At 38.9% G+C, this 15,162-nt stretch overlaps 1 protein-coding gene across 2 annotated transcripts in view; it reads left to right on the top strand.

Moving 5' to 3' along the window:
• The window catches only part of LOC103463066 (leucine-rich repeat-containing protein 19-like), an 18,696-nt gene extending 3,565 nt beyond the window's left edge, over window positions 1-15,131 (top strand). The window contains exons 1-4 of one of the 2 annotated variants that reach the window (XM_008406194.1): window positions 7,665-7,706; window positions 11,103-11,606; window positions 12,585-12,779; window positions 13,849-15,131. In XM_008406194.1, the coding sequence (XP_008404416.1) occupies window positions 11,558-11,606; window positions 12,585-12,779; window positions 13,849-14,048 (444 nt within the window). In that variant the 5' untranslated portion in view covers window positions 7,665-7,706; window positions 11,103-11,557 and the 3' untranslated portion in view covers window positions 14,049-15,131. Of the gene's footprint in view, window positions 1-7,664; window positions 7,707-11,102; window positions 11,607-12,584; window positions 12,780-13,848 lie in introns of those variants that run through there. The other variant, XM_008406193.2, reaches the window with a different exon arrangement.
• The last annotated feature ends 31 nt before the right edge of the window (window positions 15,132-15,162 follow it).

Below are 15,162 nucleotides of genomic sequence, written 5' to 3'. Positions count from 1 at the left end.
GAGACCGTTCTTTTTCAAAATCTTCAAGTTCAGTCAGCAAAGCTACTTTTAAAAATTAACCCTGGGCTTGAATAAATGATTCCAGAAGTTACTCAGTACGTTGGCATAACCTTGACGAAACACTGATATGTTATGAATTAAGATGAGGCTGAGCTAATAAAAGGTAATAACAATCTGTTAGAATAATGACTTTCTTTCCTTTGAACTAAAACCAGAAAAATGATTAAAGACACAATGTTTTATTATGCTCCACTTCCTCAGTCATAAAAAAACAGCCTCGATTTTAATAAACATCCCACTATTGAATATCCATTTTGCAGTTCAGTGAGAGATTTTATAGTATATGAATAACTTAGCACCAAAGTTGTTTGGAAAATGTTGCCCTCAGGCAAGAACTCCTTGCTAACATCCATGCCATGCTTAAGCTCCTTGCACACAGAGATCAGTTTGTGCTGCAATCACAGGGGAATGAGAATCCAGAAAAGGGAATCACAAAAGCTGATTGCTGAGAATCATCAAAGTTCTGAGGTCCTAGATTACAGTTTAAACTCCAAATCTTTCTTTGACACTGCCCAACAGAAGGTTTTCACATTCTTTAGCGATGTCGAAGGGTTAGAATGAGGTGAAGAAAAAAAARSMWKSMAMMWTTTWWKGGGKTTWWWMMRKWAKTTYMWWRKWRKKGSMWTKSMAMYYMAACCCYCCCCCCMAAAWAYGTCTTGGCCAAAACCTTCAATCTGCACAGTAATCAGTAAAAGATACACAGATTTCGAATATTGTGTACATGATTCCTTCCAGCTCCACTTGCTAAGATCTGCTCATGGAGAAGTCTGTAATTAAATGTTGTGCAAAAGTAGTACGGATATGAACAGACAACGCCCTTCACATGGGTCCTCTCATGCTAAAACTGCTGGCAGTAGTACAAAACCCCTTAATATTTATGAGGGATTATTTTTTTTTACTTGTCTCATCTTACACACGCAGTTGGAACGCCACATTTACATACACAGAACGAAAAGACATAAAACTGTATTTCTCACTGTCTCATTCAATAACAAGATAAAGAAAAGAGACTTGTGTTTAGACTTCTTCAAAGTAAGAAGTTTACAGGCCGATTGCCATCCCTTTAAACAATTTTGGGAAGCTCAAGTGATGATGCCACAACTTTAGAGGCCTCTGATAAACTAAAGTTCAATCTCTGCGTTAGATGGAAGCACAGCTGTGGAAGCACTTGAAGTTGCATCTCAAGTACAGCTTCCTTGTGAAGCATCGGACTTGTGTGAGAGAATTTTGGATCTCCACATGTCGGATTCATTTTTTTAATATTTTCCAAATGCGACAAAGGCACCACATTTATCTGTTCAAACAGTTATACTCAAATTTAAATGCCATGGGAACATTTAGGCGTCAAACTATAAAGCAAACAAGTGGGTTCCATGTCCCAGAGATGATTATGCTTGGGTAAAAATGTAAATTTCAACACCAGAACTAACATACATGACTCTCTAAAGATACAAGCTAAAGCTACTAARAGTKTATTATCGTTCACTAAGCTCTGTGTTGACATGGGCTGAAAGGYCAYTCAGCAAAGAAGTAATTATTCAAAAAGCAACATAAAAWGTCAGGTTATTGTCTCCAAATGGACATATTGTCATGAGACATGATGAAACTCAAAATTAGCCAAAAATAATTATCATTACATTTGGAGGAAAACAGTGGGAGACTGAAATCTGGGGACACAATCAAAGCCATGAAGTRTGGGGTCAATTAGTTGCAGCCCTAATTTCACACTTTCCTAACATTACACACCTTGACCAAATCTCTACAATCTGTGGAAGCATGATGCTGWTATAAATTTGTTAWAAAAGTWTTACTGATCGCACTTTAAAAATTATTGAACTTTGTTATTAAAGGTAAAGTTTAAACAGTAATGATTTCTTGGTTAATGTCAACTTTGTATTAAAAGTGTCATGATTTACCAAATGACGCTTTATGACAACAGTCATAAATATTCATGAAGGCTTATTCATATTCATGACAGATGTTATGTCATGTTTATGACAGTCTTATTCACCCCCCTTCAAATAACGTGTTACCATTATTTCTTTGAGTGAATCCGTTTCCAACGGTCGTATTCATCATATTTGGGCTGCACTTGGTCTGGTTCCTCACCTGGGACCATCTGCATTGGGGGCCATGAAGCCCCAACAGCACAACTACTGGGATCACTGGGACACTCAAACCCCCCCACCACGATAAGGTGGCACCCCATTGAGGGGATGTGTGCGTGTGTGTGCGCGTGTGCATGCGTGTGTGTGGGTGTGTGTGTGTGTGTGTGTGTGTGTGTGTAGGGGTGTGTTTGTGTGTGTATTAAGTAACCTATTAATTTTGTAAGAAAGAGAAAATGAGAGAGAGGGTGGAACAGGAATTGGGAGGAGAGAGAAGGACATGCAGCAGATTCCAGGACTAGGAATTAAATCCAGGTTGACAAACAAAACCTACAAGCAGCATCCTAAAGAAAACATGATTTGCAATCTTGCTGTAAACCTGGTTAAAAAAATAAGTGAATTAGGCATTTCCTTGCCTCAACAACACATAAGCTCAACAACACAAAAGCTTTATGTTTATTACAAAGTATTCATCTGAGGATCGATTTCTTCCTGAAATAGAAATGATTTCTGATTAAGTTCTCTGTATTCATACTTTCATGGACTGTTCTTCTTTTTTTYCCTTTTCTACAGTTTTTCATGTTAAATTGCACTTTTTTGTTAAGTTTGTTATACTATCTTGAATCCGTTATTCTAAATRATAACAGAAAGATCACACAGTAACTTTTATYTTTGATRAAACCTGTTTKCTTYTTATAACAAACAAACCAGATATAACAAGTTTGGACTTCTTCAGGGTCCRRMYKRAAARGKYCMAAMSKKKTWAAWYMRSYTYMWKKTTKGKWWWAAAAMMRGRWTTWWYMAARGKWAAWKGRMYKRAMYTWAKRARKKSCYTKSYKGKYMMMKTKRMCMMYYMAARSSSYTYMRKYMMMWTTWMMMMMYSRMMWKSMRGKTSGGGGGSMRSSTKRCSSYWARKKSCCCMAMCYKGGGSMAMYYMRSMWKKKGSYKGGGRARSYKGRAWTSRAMYTWMMAMCYTYYKGKYMMMARRMWARCMMYYYWMCMMMRRRSCMMCMMMRSYSMMAWTAAAAAAAGCCACTGCATCATCCTTTTGCTATTCTGTTMTAAAAAATTGGATTTAAGTGCAATTCAGTATAAAAAGTGAGTAGAAAAGGTCAAACTAAAGGACAAAMCATAAAAGCACAAGTACAGTGAAAATAAACAGAAATCATTACTATTAAAAGAAGAAATTWAATTCTTAAATSAATACGTTGCTATAAACATTGAGCTGTGTGTCGTTGYGGCATCGAGCCGTCTGCTGCTAAAACAGYGAAGGGAAAAGGGAAAACGTTCGGCTAATTCAATTTGGAGTTTCTTTAACTGTTTTGSGGGCAATTTACAGTGACCAACTGACCTGACCGACATGTTTTGGGAGATGTGGGGGGAACCGGAGCACCCGRAGAAAACCCACACAAACACGAGGAGAACATGCAAACTCCACACAGATYGCCYCTGTGAAGGCGCAGCGCTAACCGCTGCACCACYGTGCTGCCCAYGTTTTTTACAATTGAAGGGATCTTTTYCAATGCGGGGGAAAATCTCTGCCTTCAAGTTTCCTCTTGACGGAGCGTCGCCCTGATCACAGAGGCTACAACCTSTGGTTGTATCTGATCACTTCTMWAAAACACAGTGCTTAAAAACAAGATGGATGTTGTAGAGGACAGGAAGATGCGTTTGGTTCCTGTCCTCAGTTCCTCTCTCGCATGTCTTTCTCCTTCTCCAAATATCAAAATCAGTCCTACTTCTGTACTTGACTCTCTTCACTCTTTTGCTTTCTTTTTTTTTTTCTTCAACCGGAAAGCATTTTGGATTCTTTTCCAAATTGAATTTTTGGGTTTTTTCTTTTTACCATCCTGGATGGTTTCAATGCCTGGATCGACTAAATCCTCCAGGATGGTTTCTGCAGTGATCTCATTCTGTTCTGCAGATTCCGGATCCGTGGAACAACCTGCCATTGTTAATCCTGAGAGATCCTCCTCTGAGGAWCCCTCTTGGCTTTCAGCTTTGACCAGGCTGACTGGGCTCTGCGAGTTTCCTCCCTCCTGCCCTTGGAAATCTTCTTTCTCAGTTCTCAGTATGTCTTGCTCGAGTAGATCTTGTTTTGTTCTTTCCAACTCGTTCACACAATTCATCTCCTCCAATTTCTGCAGGTGAACTTCTCTCTCCTGAATTAGCTGGAGCTCAAGGTTTTCTACTCTGTGACGCAGTGCAGTAGAAAACCTACGCTCCAACTCCAGGATAAGTTTCTGGTTCTGTTTTCTGTTTAGAAGAGCCGTTTCCTCCTTCTTTGTCTCCAGCTTGTATTCTTTGAGCTGCTGCTGTAATTCCACAACGTCTGCATTATGTCTACTTTTTAGCTCATTGTTTGAAAGGTGAACCCGATCAAGAGCATCTAGCAGCAGCTTCTCYGTCTTTTTTATTATTGCAATTTCTCTGGACATTTTTTGGAACTGCTCCTTCTTCTCAGCTCTCAGTTTGTTGATGAGCTGCAGGTTCTCATTTGTTCGTTTTAGGTTGGTGTCTTTCTCGTTGTTCACCTCCTGTCGATATGCTTCCACGTCTTGTTGCAATCCAGAAACTTCACTTTCGTATTTGCAAATGAGATTATTGTATGAAAGTTTGACCTGATGAAATTCTTCCTTCAACAGCTTCTCGTTATTTTGGAGGAAAGCGATCTTCTCTGACATTTYCTTAAACATATGGTCCTTCTCAGCTCTCAGATTGTCGATGAGCTTCATATTCTTTTTTGCTCGTTTTGAGTTGGTGTTTTTCTCGTGCTTCACTTTCTGGTGATATGCTTCCAAGTCTTGTTCTAATCCAGAAACGTCACTTTCGTATTTGCAATTGMGCTCATTGTATGAAAGTTTGACCTGATTTAATYCTTCCTTCACAAGCTTCTCGCTGTTTTGGAGGAAAGCAATCTTCTCTGACATTTCTTTGAACATACGGTCCCCAATGAGTTTAAACATCTATGTTTGATGGATGTTTTCAGCTATCAAACATCACAGATTTTGTGGTGCTAATTTAGAAATATTTGTAAGGAATTTTTACGATATCTGCGCTAATATATGATGTTAAATGTGACCTTTTATTAATCCTCCATTGCTCATGAGCTATAACTTAACAAGTAAGGCTGAGACAGCAGTCACTTGAACCCAAATGTTTTTGGTCAATTTTGAGAAAAACATGTTGATAAACTCAGAAAAATGTGGGCATCTGTTGATTTTTGTGTGAATTTTGTGGTTATTTGTGACAAACTGGAGGGGCCTGTTCAGGGGTGAAAGTAGGCGGCTAAAAGATTTAGTGGGTACGCAGTACCCGCAAGAGAGGGGAGTGGCTGTCTGCTGTAAAAATCAGTGGGTTCATTGTGCAGCTGTGACTGATTAGTTTTTCAAATACAATCTAAAACACAACTTTATCCATTAATAAATAGCTTTTTGTAACTGTATTAAAGAACAACAACAAAACGTGTTCAAATTAATGACCCAACACAAATAATAATCTCAGTAATTGTTGTTTCAACAAGGTGTTGCGCAATTCTGTGCATTTCAGTTCCATTACCAAAATAACTAGCAGAGCACGTGTTTAAAATTAACTAATCAACCACCGCTGTGTTCATGAAAAGCTTATTAATAATTGTAAAATAAATATCAAGCCTGAAAACCTAATATCGTAACGGACTGAATGGGGTTTTATTAMAAAATGTTTAGTGCTCTCTGACATGTTGCTTTGAGTCTGAGAGGCTTTACGTCCATCAAATAAWTTTTTTTTGCCTCTTATTTAGTGGAAATATTGATGTTGATGAGATTTTCTCCAAAATAAGATGATAACCTTTTTCAACCTTTATAGCTCCACTGTTGAAAATGAGGCTCTAACATTCACAAATGACATTGAGATAAAATCCAGTCCAACATCTGGTTTGAGGTGATTCCTCTGGAWCCTGTTGGAGGAAAAATATCCCAACTTCAGAAGATGAGCTTTAACCTAACAGAGCTCTGTGGTTCCTCCTGTCAGTATGAGATTCAGGGTGAGGAGGCGTCATGTTAGGAAGAGAAGTGGAAGCTGCAGGATCTTCAGAACAARCAGGTCATGATGCTGGGCTACTGATTATCCCTCTGTCTGGACACAGGATCAATATAACCAGTTTAAAAGCTAAAATGAATTATTATAGGCCAGACATRGAAAACTGGGATGAACTCCATGCCATGATGTTCAGAATTTAGGTCTCATGGCATCTCAAGGTGTCAGTGGGTTGAAGGAAATACAGCTTTATTTKGTAACAATTCAAGAGCTACCAGYTTTTATCGCTTCGCAAAAAAATTCATCAGCACAGAAACTCCAAAGCAATATACACTCATCTTCAACTCCCCCCGCCGAGGCGACGATACGTGAAAGGTAAAACTGGCTACATTTCAGTGTTGTGTTCAAGACCACCTAACCCGAGACCAAGACAAGACCAAGACCGAGCTCTACATGATATGATAAAATTTGAAATATGATCAAAATTACTTCTCAAATTGATCTCAAAGATCCATATAAAGATCCACATATCCATAGCTGTCTGGTTGAACATGTGTGAATGAAGGGGGTGGGGGGGAAATCTATTTTTTTGGGTGGCAAGATGAAAATTAATCTATGTAGCTGAACATATTAGACAACAACTTAGCCTATAAGSTACTTGTTAACAAGCATAAGGTGATGTATTGATATTAGCTAGCTRGTCATCTTTTAGCTAGCATTACCTGCATCAAGCAACTTTACTAAACAGTCTGTTAGTTTGGGGGAAGAACTGAAAAGTTCTTTGCGTTTTGCTGGTTTGCTGCCATGATTCTAACACACCTGTGCAGCTCCGCACAGCAGCAGCAGGTCTCCTTCGCTGCCGCACAGGTGTAAACCCAGCGCGAGCGTAGTAGCGCTCATGTTGCGTTTAAAGGCGGCTCGGAAAAACAGATTACCACATGTTAACGGATTAAACAGTTTTAACTCCTGATACAAGTGACAGAGGACACATATATGGGAAGTGTGAAAGCCCCTACTGCAGGGGTGCCCAATACGTCGATCGTGGAAAGGTTTTGAGTCGATCTCGGCAGGTGACAAACTGAACGCCGCCAGGACGCTGAGTCCAGCTCTTCCTCTTCTGATAGGCTTATCAAAAATATTCACTACGATCCTAAACGTTAGTAGCTTCATTAAAAAAGAATAATTATAAAAAAGGTCAACGAAACATGTTAAAATTAATAATCTCAGTAATTATTGTTTCAACAAGGTGTTACGCAATTCTGTGCGTTTCGGTACCATTAAAAAAAAAAGGCGACTCAAAGACCGACTGACGAGCAGAGCAGGAGATTTAAATTAGATACTCAACCACCGCTGTGTTCATGAGAGGCTTATTAATAATCGAGAAATAAATATCAAGCCTGGAAACCTGATATGTAACGGACTGAATGATGTGATTTTAATGTAATCTTCGCTCGGCTTGCGGGGTGCAGGCGGTTGCCACGGCAACGGGTGTGCTTAAACGACAAAGAGACCGAGAGTAAAAAGGTAGGAGATGTTTTCAGTTGATAGTCTTTTCGGGTTGTTTTACCTTTGTTTACCTTTGCTGTGGCTCATTACACCTGCTGTAGTTTCTGAACGTTCAATAAACGACAAACCTGGACTGATTACCTCATTCGTTTGTGAGCATGTATACGTCACAACAAACATCAAATACAACAAATATATTTCATTAAGTTTTAACAAATTCTACCGCGATAATTATGTGGAATTAAATTAATTATCCCGACTTCAGAAGATTTGCCTTCACCTTTACTGGGCTCTTTGGTTCCTCCCATCAGTCTGTAGTTTCTCATATTGAGATCATCAAACCAAATTTCAGATCCACCATGACTGACTGACACCTGCTGGCCTCAGGTTTGCAACCAGCTTCTGACTGAGAAACCAGTAAGCTGCTCCCAGTGTCAGAATCTCACTGAGGAAGAAACTGGATTAGGTTTTCTGTCACTTTACTAGTTCTGCTATAACTGATGTATATTCGCATATAAAATAAGTCAATAGAGTTTAATTTGCAATTCTTATGTCTTTGTGTCATGGGGTAGCTCTCAGGCGGCTGGTGAGAGAAAAAGTAGATCTTGCTCTCAAAAAGTTTGGGCACCCCTGATATGCTATTCTGACAGCGTATGGTAATCTGATAGGCTGTCAGTGACAGTGCAGAAGAATCGTGCTGCTCCTGAATGTCGCATCACTACATTGCAGACTTTTGGACACAGCATTGTCTCATATGTGCGACAAGTCATTCAACACTTCCGCACAATAATTCAGAGCAGTGAGTGACGACTTTTTTTTCATCGCAATGCTTATGTGTTTCTATACAGCTAGCTTTGCTAACATCACGTCAACGGAGCTTACTTTCCTTTGAGCTACTTTTCTAAGTGACAAAAAAAAGTTAGACGTAGACCCCACCGTCTGTGAAAGCGAAGCGCTGCTGAGTTATGTTATCTTATAATTTATGCAGCTCTATTCTATTACTGACGATTAGACAGATCTTCTGCCGCTGAGAGACAACCACTGCGCATGTCCTGGAGCGCCGTGTGCGAGTGAAAGGCGGGGAGGGTGAAGGTGGGGGGAGCAGGGGAGAAACATAAACAAGTAATTGGCAAGTCACATTATTGGTTGGACTTTTATCCGTGCTTTTTGCATCCACTGAAAACAAAGATGTTAACAAATAAACTGGACAGCATGCTGTACATTTAGTGACATTTTCACAGTTGCGGTCTCGACCGGTCTTGAAATAAAATGCCGAGTCCTCAGCGCCCGAGACCGAGACCATCAAAAAAATGGTCTCGAGACCAAGACCGATCTCGAGTGCCACAACAGTGCTACATTTACCTCGTTATGTGCGTGAGGTGATTGAGTGTAAGGCGCGCTGAAGTGTATGGGAAAACATCATCGGCACGCCGCCCCCTCCAGACGGGGCCCTGACGCCCCCCCTGGTGCAGCGCCCCTATGCGCTGCATACCCACCTTTTGCGCCACTGGTCACAGGATAATGTTGTCTGCTGCTGAAGGAACTGGTGTGTTTTACAAACTGAAGAAAAGAACATTAAATCGATTAAAGCAATGTCAGAAGGCATCTGCAAGGAATTTGGCAAAATGTGGAGTTAAATGAGCTACAGAGTGGCTTACAGACAACAGTCAAAATTGTGGTCTGAACTGTAAGCACAACCCTCCCAACCCCACTAAGGGACAAGGGTGTCAAGAAAATGGATGGAAATGGAAACTGTCAGCACCGCAAAGGCGGCACATAAACTGAACTCTGTTAGACCAGTTCTGTCAGTAAGAAAGGGTCAAAATTTCAAATCATTATGAGTTTGTGGAAAAACACAAAAAACACAATAGTTTACCAGTTTAGACATTGTATGACATAAAGAAAAGCATGTAAACTTATGAATTTGAAGAAAGTTACAATACAAAATATTATTAAAATGATCTGTTTCATAATAATCTGCCATTTAGCAAATTAAAATGATCTGGGCAGTGCTAACTGATGTAAAAGTGAAGCCTGTAGCATGAAAAAATCTGTTCATTTTCATACACTGTATGTAAACATCTGGTTTTACTTGTTAGGATGGAGCATCTTTACTTCAAATATCAATCAGAAAATACCTTAGAAAGAAGAATAGTTAAAAATGTGAAACCAAAACATATCCAGGAAGAGAAACATGTTTAGCTTGATCCACAGCTCTTATACAAACCAATATTCATGCTTACTGAGATCATTAGAAGTGAAAGAAGCTTGTGTAATCCTGTTAGACGGGATTTTGTTTGTACATTTGTTTGTACTTTACATCCAGGGAATTTTCCTGCACACTCATGGATGCAAATGTCCAGGAAACATTTAAATAACTTTACATAAGGATCTTCAGCGCACAGGTTTATATTTGCATAGAGTAAATAGACACACATGATGGTTTCAGCACAAAGTCAGTGTATGACAGGTGAAGAGAGCATCAAACTAAGTCCAGATGAATCCACACAGATCACATCTTTATAGATTAACATAATCTTAACTTGAAAGAAAAATGTTTAGTGTACTTTTTTATTCTATTTGCTACTTCTGTTGCATGCACAGCATCCCTGAGTGTCCTGAAAGGTGTTTCTAAATAAAAATGTATAAATTCTTTGTGGTGAACATTTTTTTTTCTGTAAACTTGAAAGGCAAACATTATAAAACCTACAAAGTTATCTCAGCTGTATCAGAGGGGAAAATGTTTACTGCCTAAATATTTTCCATTTCCTGGTTTTGTGCTAAACAAACCAAAACGTAAGAAAGACCGCCAAATGCTGCAGTGTTTCTAATTTGAGGACATTTCCCCTCAGCGCTGCTTCAATAAGGAATAAATCTGAAAAACTTTTATATTTGTTGTTGCAAAACAAATAATGCCTTCAGGTTTCCTTCTTATTGCCCTTCAAGATCCTGCCAGGCTGCGGCGTCTGTGTTGTAGGAAGCCATGTTCTCAGATCCTTCAGGCGACTCACACACACAAATTTGTGAGTTTTTATTTGTTGCAGAAACACCTTAGAAGAAGAATTTCAGCAGAACGTGGGACTTCCTGTTTACGACACACTTTTCCTGCTTTGGGTGAACTCCAGAGAGTTTGTCCTCATTTAATGGCTTCAGAATAAAATCACTTCTTCTTATGACATTTTTTTTTTTTTTGTGTGTTAAGTGACACATTTAGGTCATTTGATTGTGGTGACTCTGATGAGATTTGCTTTCATTGGCACAAAAAAATTTGCATTTCCAACTAAAATGCTCGTGAGCTTTGGGAGTCTGACTGGAGAAGATTTTTTTTCCAACCCTTCTTATAAATATGCAAACAGGTGAAAATAAAAATGTTCAAGCAAAAAGTTAATATGTTATTTCCTCTACTTTCTGCAGGACCTGGTTTGACTGCATCAGAAGGAGTCTGATTTATATTCCAGCTTGTCTCCACCTATCCGTCAACACCAGCAGGTCACTTGTCCCTCAATCTTGCCACCTAGTGGAGTTAAAAAGGTTCAGCTCCGATCCGGGGGGAAGAGAAACCAGCCAACTACCCCCCTCATCTGGGGAGTTTCATTCCCTGCAACATCTTCCAATCATCATATTCAACCTTTTACCTACTGGGAAGAATGTAACACAAAACAGCTGAAAAAGAAAATAATGAAAAGCATGATTTCGAGTTTTCTGCGAGTGTTGCAGAACACAAAGTGACCCATACGGGAGATATTCTCACAGCGAGACGTTTCATGCAAGAGTTGGTTGAATCAAAGCAAGCGAAAGGCCTAATTCACCAGGAAATAAATAAATAAATAAATAAATAAATAAGACTCTGACAGAGAAATCATCAGGAAATGGCATCATCAGTAAATCAAACATCCATACCACCACTAACAACTAATGGTAAGAGAAATGTTTGTTGTCTGTTCCTAAAAAAACATTTATTTATTCTTTCTGTTTTACATTATATAAGGCACAATATATCCATCATACAACAGAAATCAGAAGTTTACACACGCAAGTTAAACCAAACCAAACTTCTCTTGTTTTAGGTCAATTAGAATTACCAAAATTATTTCTATTTGCCAAAATGCTCCACAGTTATCTTCTTGATATCTTGGCAGACATTTTTTTTTTTTTACTTTCCCATTCCTAATGTGTCAAACAAGAACAGAGTGTGCTTATGGTGTGGCCTTAAAACACAAGCAGCTGTGTCTCCACTGAGCTCAAATGGGTCCGTTAACCTTTCAGAAGTTTCCAAAGTCATGACATCATAATCTGAGCATCCCCCATTGTTTTAAACAGATATTAATAGTTCTGATTGTAAACCTCTGATTTAACACATATATCTCTGACATATCCTTGTGCCTTTTATTGATCATTTCTGGCACATGATTTAAACAATCATTAGTGATAAAATTGATTTTCTTATGGAGCCATGCTTTGTTGTGACGGTTTGTAAGTAGAAAGCTTAATGTTTTTGTTTTGCTTGTTTTCTTGTAATTTTTGTGCTGTCATCCAATTATCCTTTCATGAATTTACTTGTCCTTTTTTTGCCTGTTCGGCAAGCCAACTCTGACCTGCACAAAGTACATAAAGTAGATGATCAACTGAAGCATAATGCTTCTGTAAAGTGCTGGGTCAGATTTTTGCTGGATTGGCTACAACTCTTCTTTCAGTTAGCTGATCAGCAGTAAACCGAATAAGCTGGGGGGATGGCCAGAGCTGTTTTACTTTATGACGTATACATCAAAAATTTTATATATTACCATTGTTTGGATAAACAACAATTGAAGCCCATGACTTCTTTCTACTGTTGCATGTTTTCCAAAGCACATCAACATTGCAAAGTACGTGATTTTCTGTGATTCTGTCTTACAGACACCACAATAACCCGCATACCAAAACCTCCCAGTCACAACTGGGAGGTTTTGGTTGGTGTTCTGGCCGTAGCCATCTCCGTCTCCCTTCTCCTCGCCCTTCTTGCCAAATGTCAGGTGGTCCGGCGTTACCTGGCCAGCTACAGGCACACGCGCCTGAGGGAGCCCGATACCATTAGCCATTCTGACTCTTCAGGTTGGTTTTTAAACACAAACCTAATGGAAAACTGATGAACGTTTTGACATGAGGCGTGATTTATAAAGGTATAACCTGTTTGAAGGCTTGCATTATAGTGTAGAAGGGGAAAAATGCAAGTCTTGTAAAATACATGAACCACAAATCCTCAGCTTTTTTCATCCTTCACGTTTCTAAAGGAGCAAGTGAGCTTAAAAACCTTGCCAGCACATCATCGTGATAAATCAATGATCAATTCCAGAATTCAAATCAAAATGTGAAATTCATTACAAACAAATTATTTATATTATTATTTATTTTACGATTATGGCTTATAGCTAAAAAGACAACACTTTGTTTTTCAAATAATACAAATATTACATAAAACCAAAACAAAACATATTTTCAATAAGGAAACCTGGGACTATGTAGTGCATGCAATAAGAGGAGATCTTTCAGGGAGATGTAAGATTTGACTCTACCTCTAACTTTGCTTATAAAGACATGTGGAATTTAAAACAATTAATTTGTCAGGAGGCGGTGTGGTGGTAGGTGAGGAGATGACGCTTAGGCCCAGGTTGTGACGGAAAATGATGAATTTAATGACAAGAACTCAACAAGGAACAACAGGGAAACAGCACGAGGAAAAACTGGCAGCACGTAGACAGGTGACATCAATCGACATTCAGTTGACAAGGACCCGACGAAGAACACAGACAACAGGGGAGACTAAATACACACGGGGCAATCACGGGAACGAGACACACCTGGGAGACAATCAACGGGGAAAGACGCAGAGACAGGACTAACAGGGAACAGAATCACACAGAAACTAGAAAATAAACACATAGAAACACGGATCATGACATAATTGTTTTCTTGACTATTTCCATTTCTTCTAAAAATATGAAACTACAAAAACTAAAAATAATTCAGAGCAAAAATATATCACTCTTTCTATAAACACGACCTATCAGTTAAAATGCGTGCCTTTCTTTTTATTTGAAAGACTGATGATCCTGTCAGTCAGCATGACTTCCTGAACCTTTGGTTTTTAATGAACTGATGCTTGTTTTATTCCCGGCTGCAGGCATGGATGTAGAGTTTGATATGCGCAGGGGACGAATGGACCCTCACTGCCTCCCCCCTGTGAGCGAGGAGGATGACGACGGCTTCATTGAAGACAACTACATCCCGGCCAGTGAGCGAGCCCGGGCTGAGAGAGCAGCCGAGGACATGGAGGAAGACACAGAAGAAGAGATGGATGTGATTGAATTCAGCATCACTTAGACTCATGTGGTTGGTTGGTTGGTTGGTTGAGCCAGAAACCTCCCGGACACCATTTCTACTCCATTGTTTGTCTTTTCAGTTGGTGTGAATGTTTTTCAAATTAATTATTACACATGCCGTCTAGTTTGGAAGGTCTGAATGTGAGCTCTGAAGGACCATTAAATTCACATTGCTGACAGTTTCAAAATATTTGAAAGAGCATGCAAACATGTAAAAGTCAAAATCAGCAAGAGAGAAGCACTGGCTATCTTGAAACATCGCAAGAAGCAAATATTTAATCCCCTGAAGTATTTCTTTACATTTCCAACATATATCCAATGATATTTAGCTACATAAGTAATTTTTGGAACATGGCTGCTTTCCATTTGTACTCGCAAGTCAGAATTTTCAAAAACCACTGGAGCGACCAAGGCATAGTGAATTATTTAAAAGTTGAAGGTTTCTAACTGACAGTGATCTCAAAATCATTTATGACTTTCTTGAACTTATAAAAGCACAGCTAATCTGCCTGGTAGTTTAAAACTTTTACGCAGCAATTTATTTCTTTCACTAGCAACAAAACAAGAAAGTATTTTAACAATGACAGCAGTGGGATTCTTTTAAGTGTTCTGATTTTTGCACAGTGAAACTTTGATTCTTTGTTTTTATGGTACAGAAGTGGCAGTTTTTGACATGTCAGGAGCTCAGTGCCCAACATATCAATATTTTTAAGGTTTTAAACTGTTTTGAGATGTAGGCTACATATATTGGCGCGGGACTGAATGTGTTTTTGGTTGCATTTCGGGTGGCAAACTAGGTTAGAATATAACCAAGAAGGGTTATATTTTAAAAAAGAGATCACAGTAGCCTACACTAAAGATGGATTTCATGTCACTAATCTGTCTCTGAAATCCCACAGCTTCTTAAACTGTTAACCAGCTGTATAAACATTATTTTCTATTACACTTTTCCTTCTGCTTAAATTTCCAATGTGGCACTTTGCTTGAAAATTGTCAGGTCAACAGACAGTTCATAATATGGCCATAACCTAAAACAGCTTTTTTAACAGACACATTTTGTAAGAAAATGAACATTGTCTTCTGATATTTTTGTCTGTGTTTTTTTTTTTTTTTTT

The sequence above is a fragment of the Poecilia reticulata genome, linkage group LG4 (genome assembly GCF_000633615.1).
Source record: "Poecilia reticulata strain Guanapo linkage group LG4, Guppy_female_1.0+MT, whole genome shotgun sequence".
NCBI classification, from domain to species: domain Eukaryota; kingdom Metazoa; phylum Chordata; class Actinopteri; order Cyprinodontiformes; family Poeciliidae; genus Poecilia; species Poecilia reticulata.
This window is presented reverse-complemented; position numbering and strand designations above follow the sequence as displayed.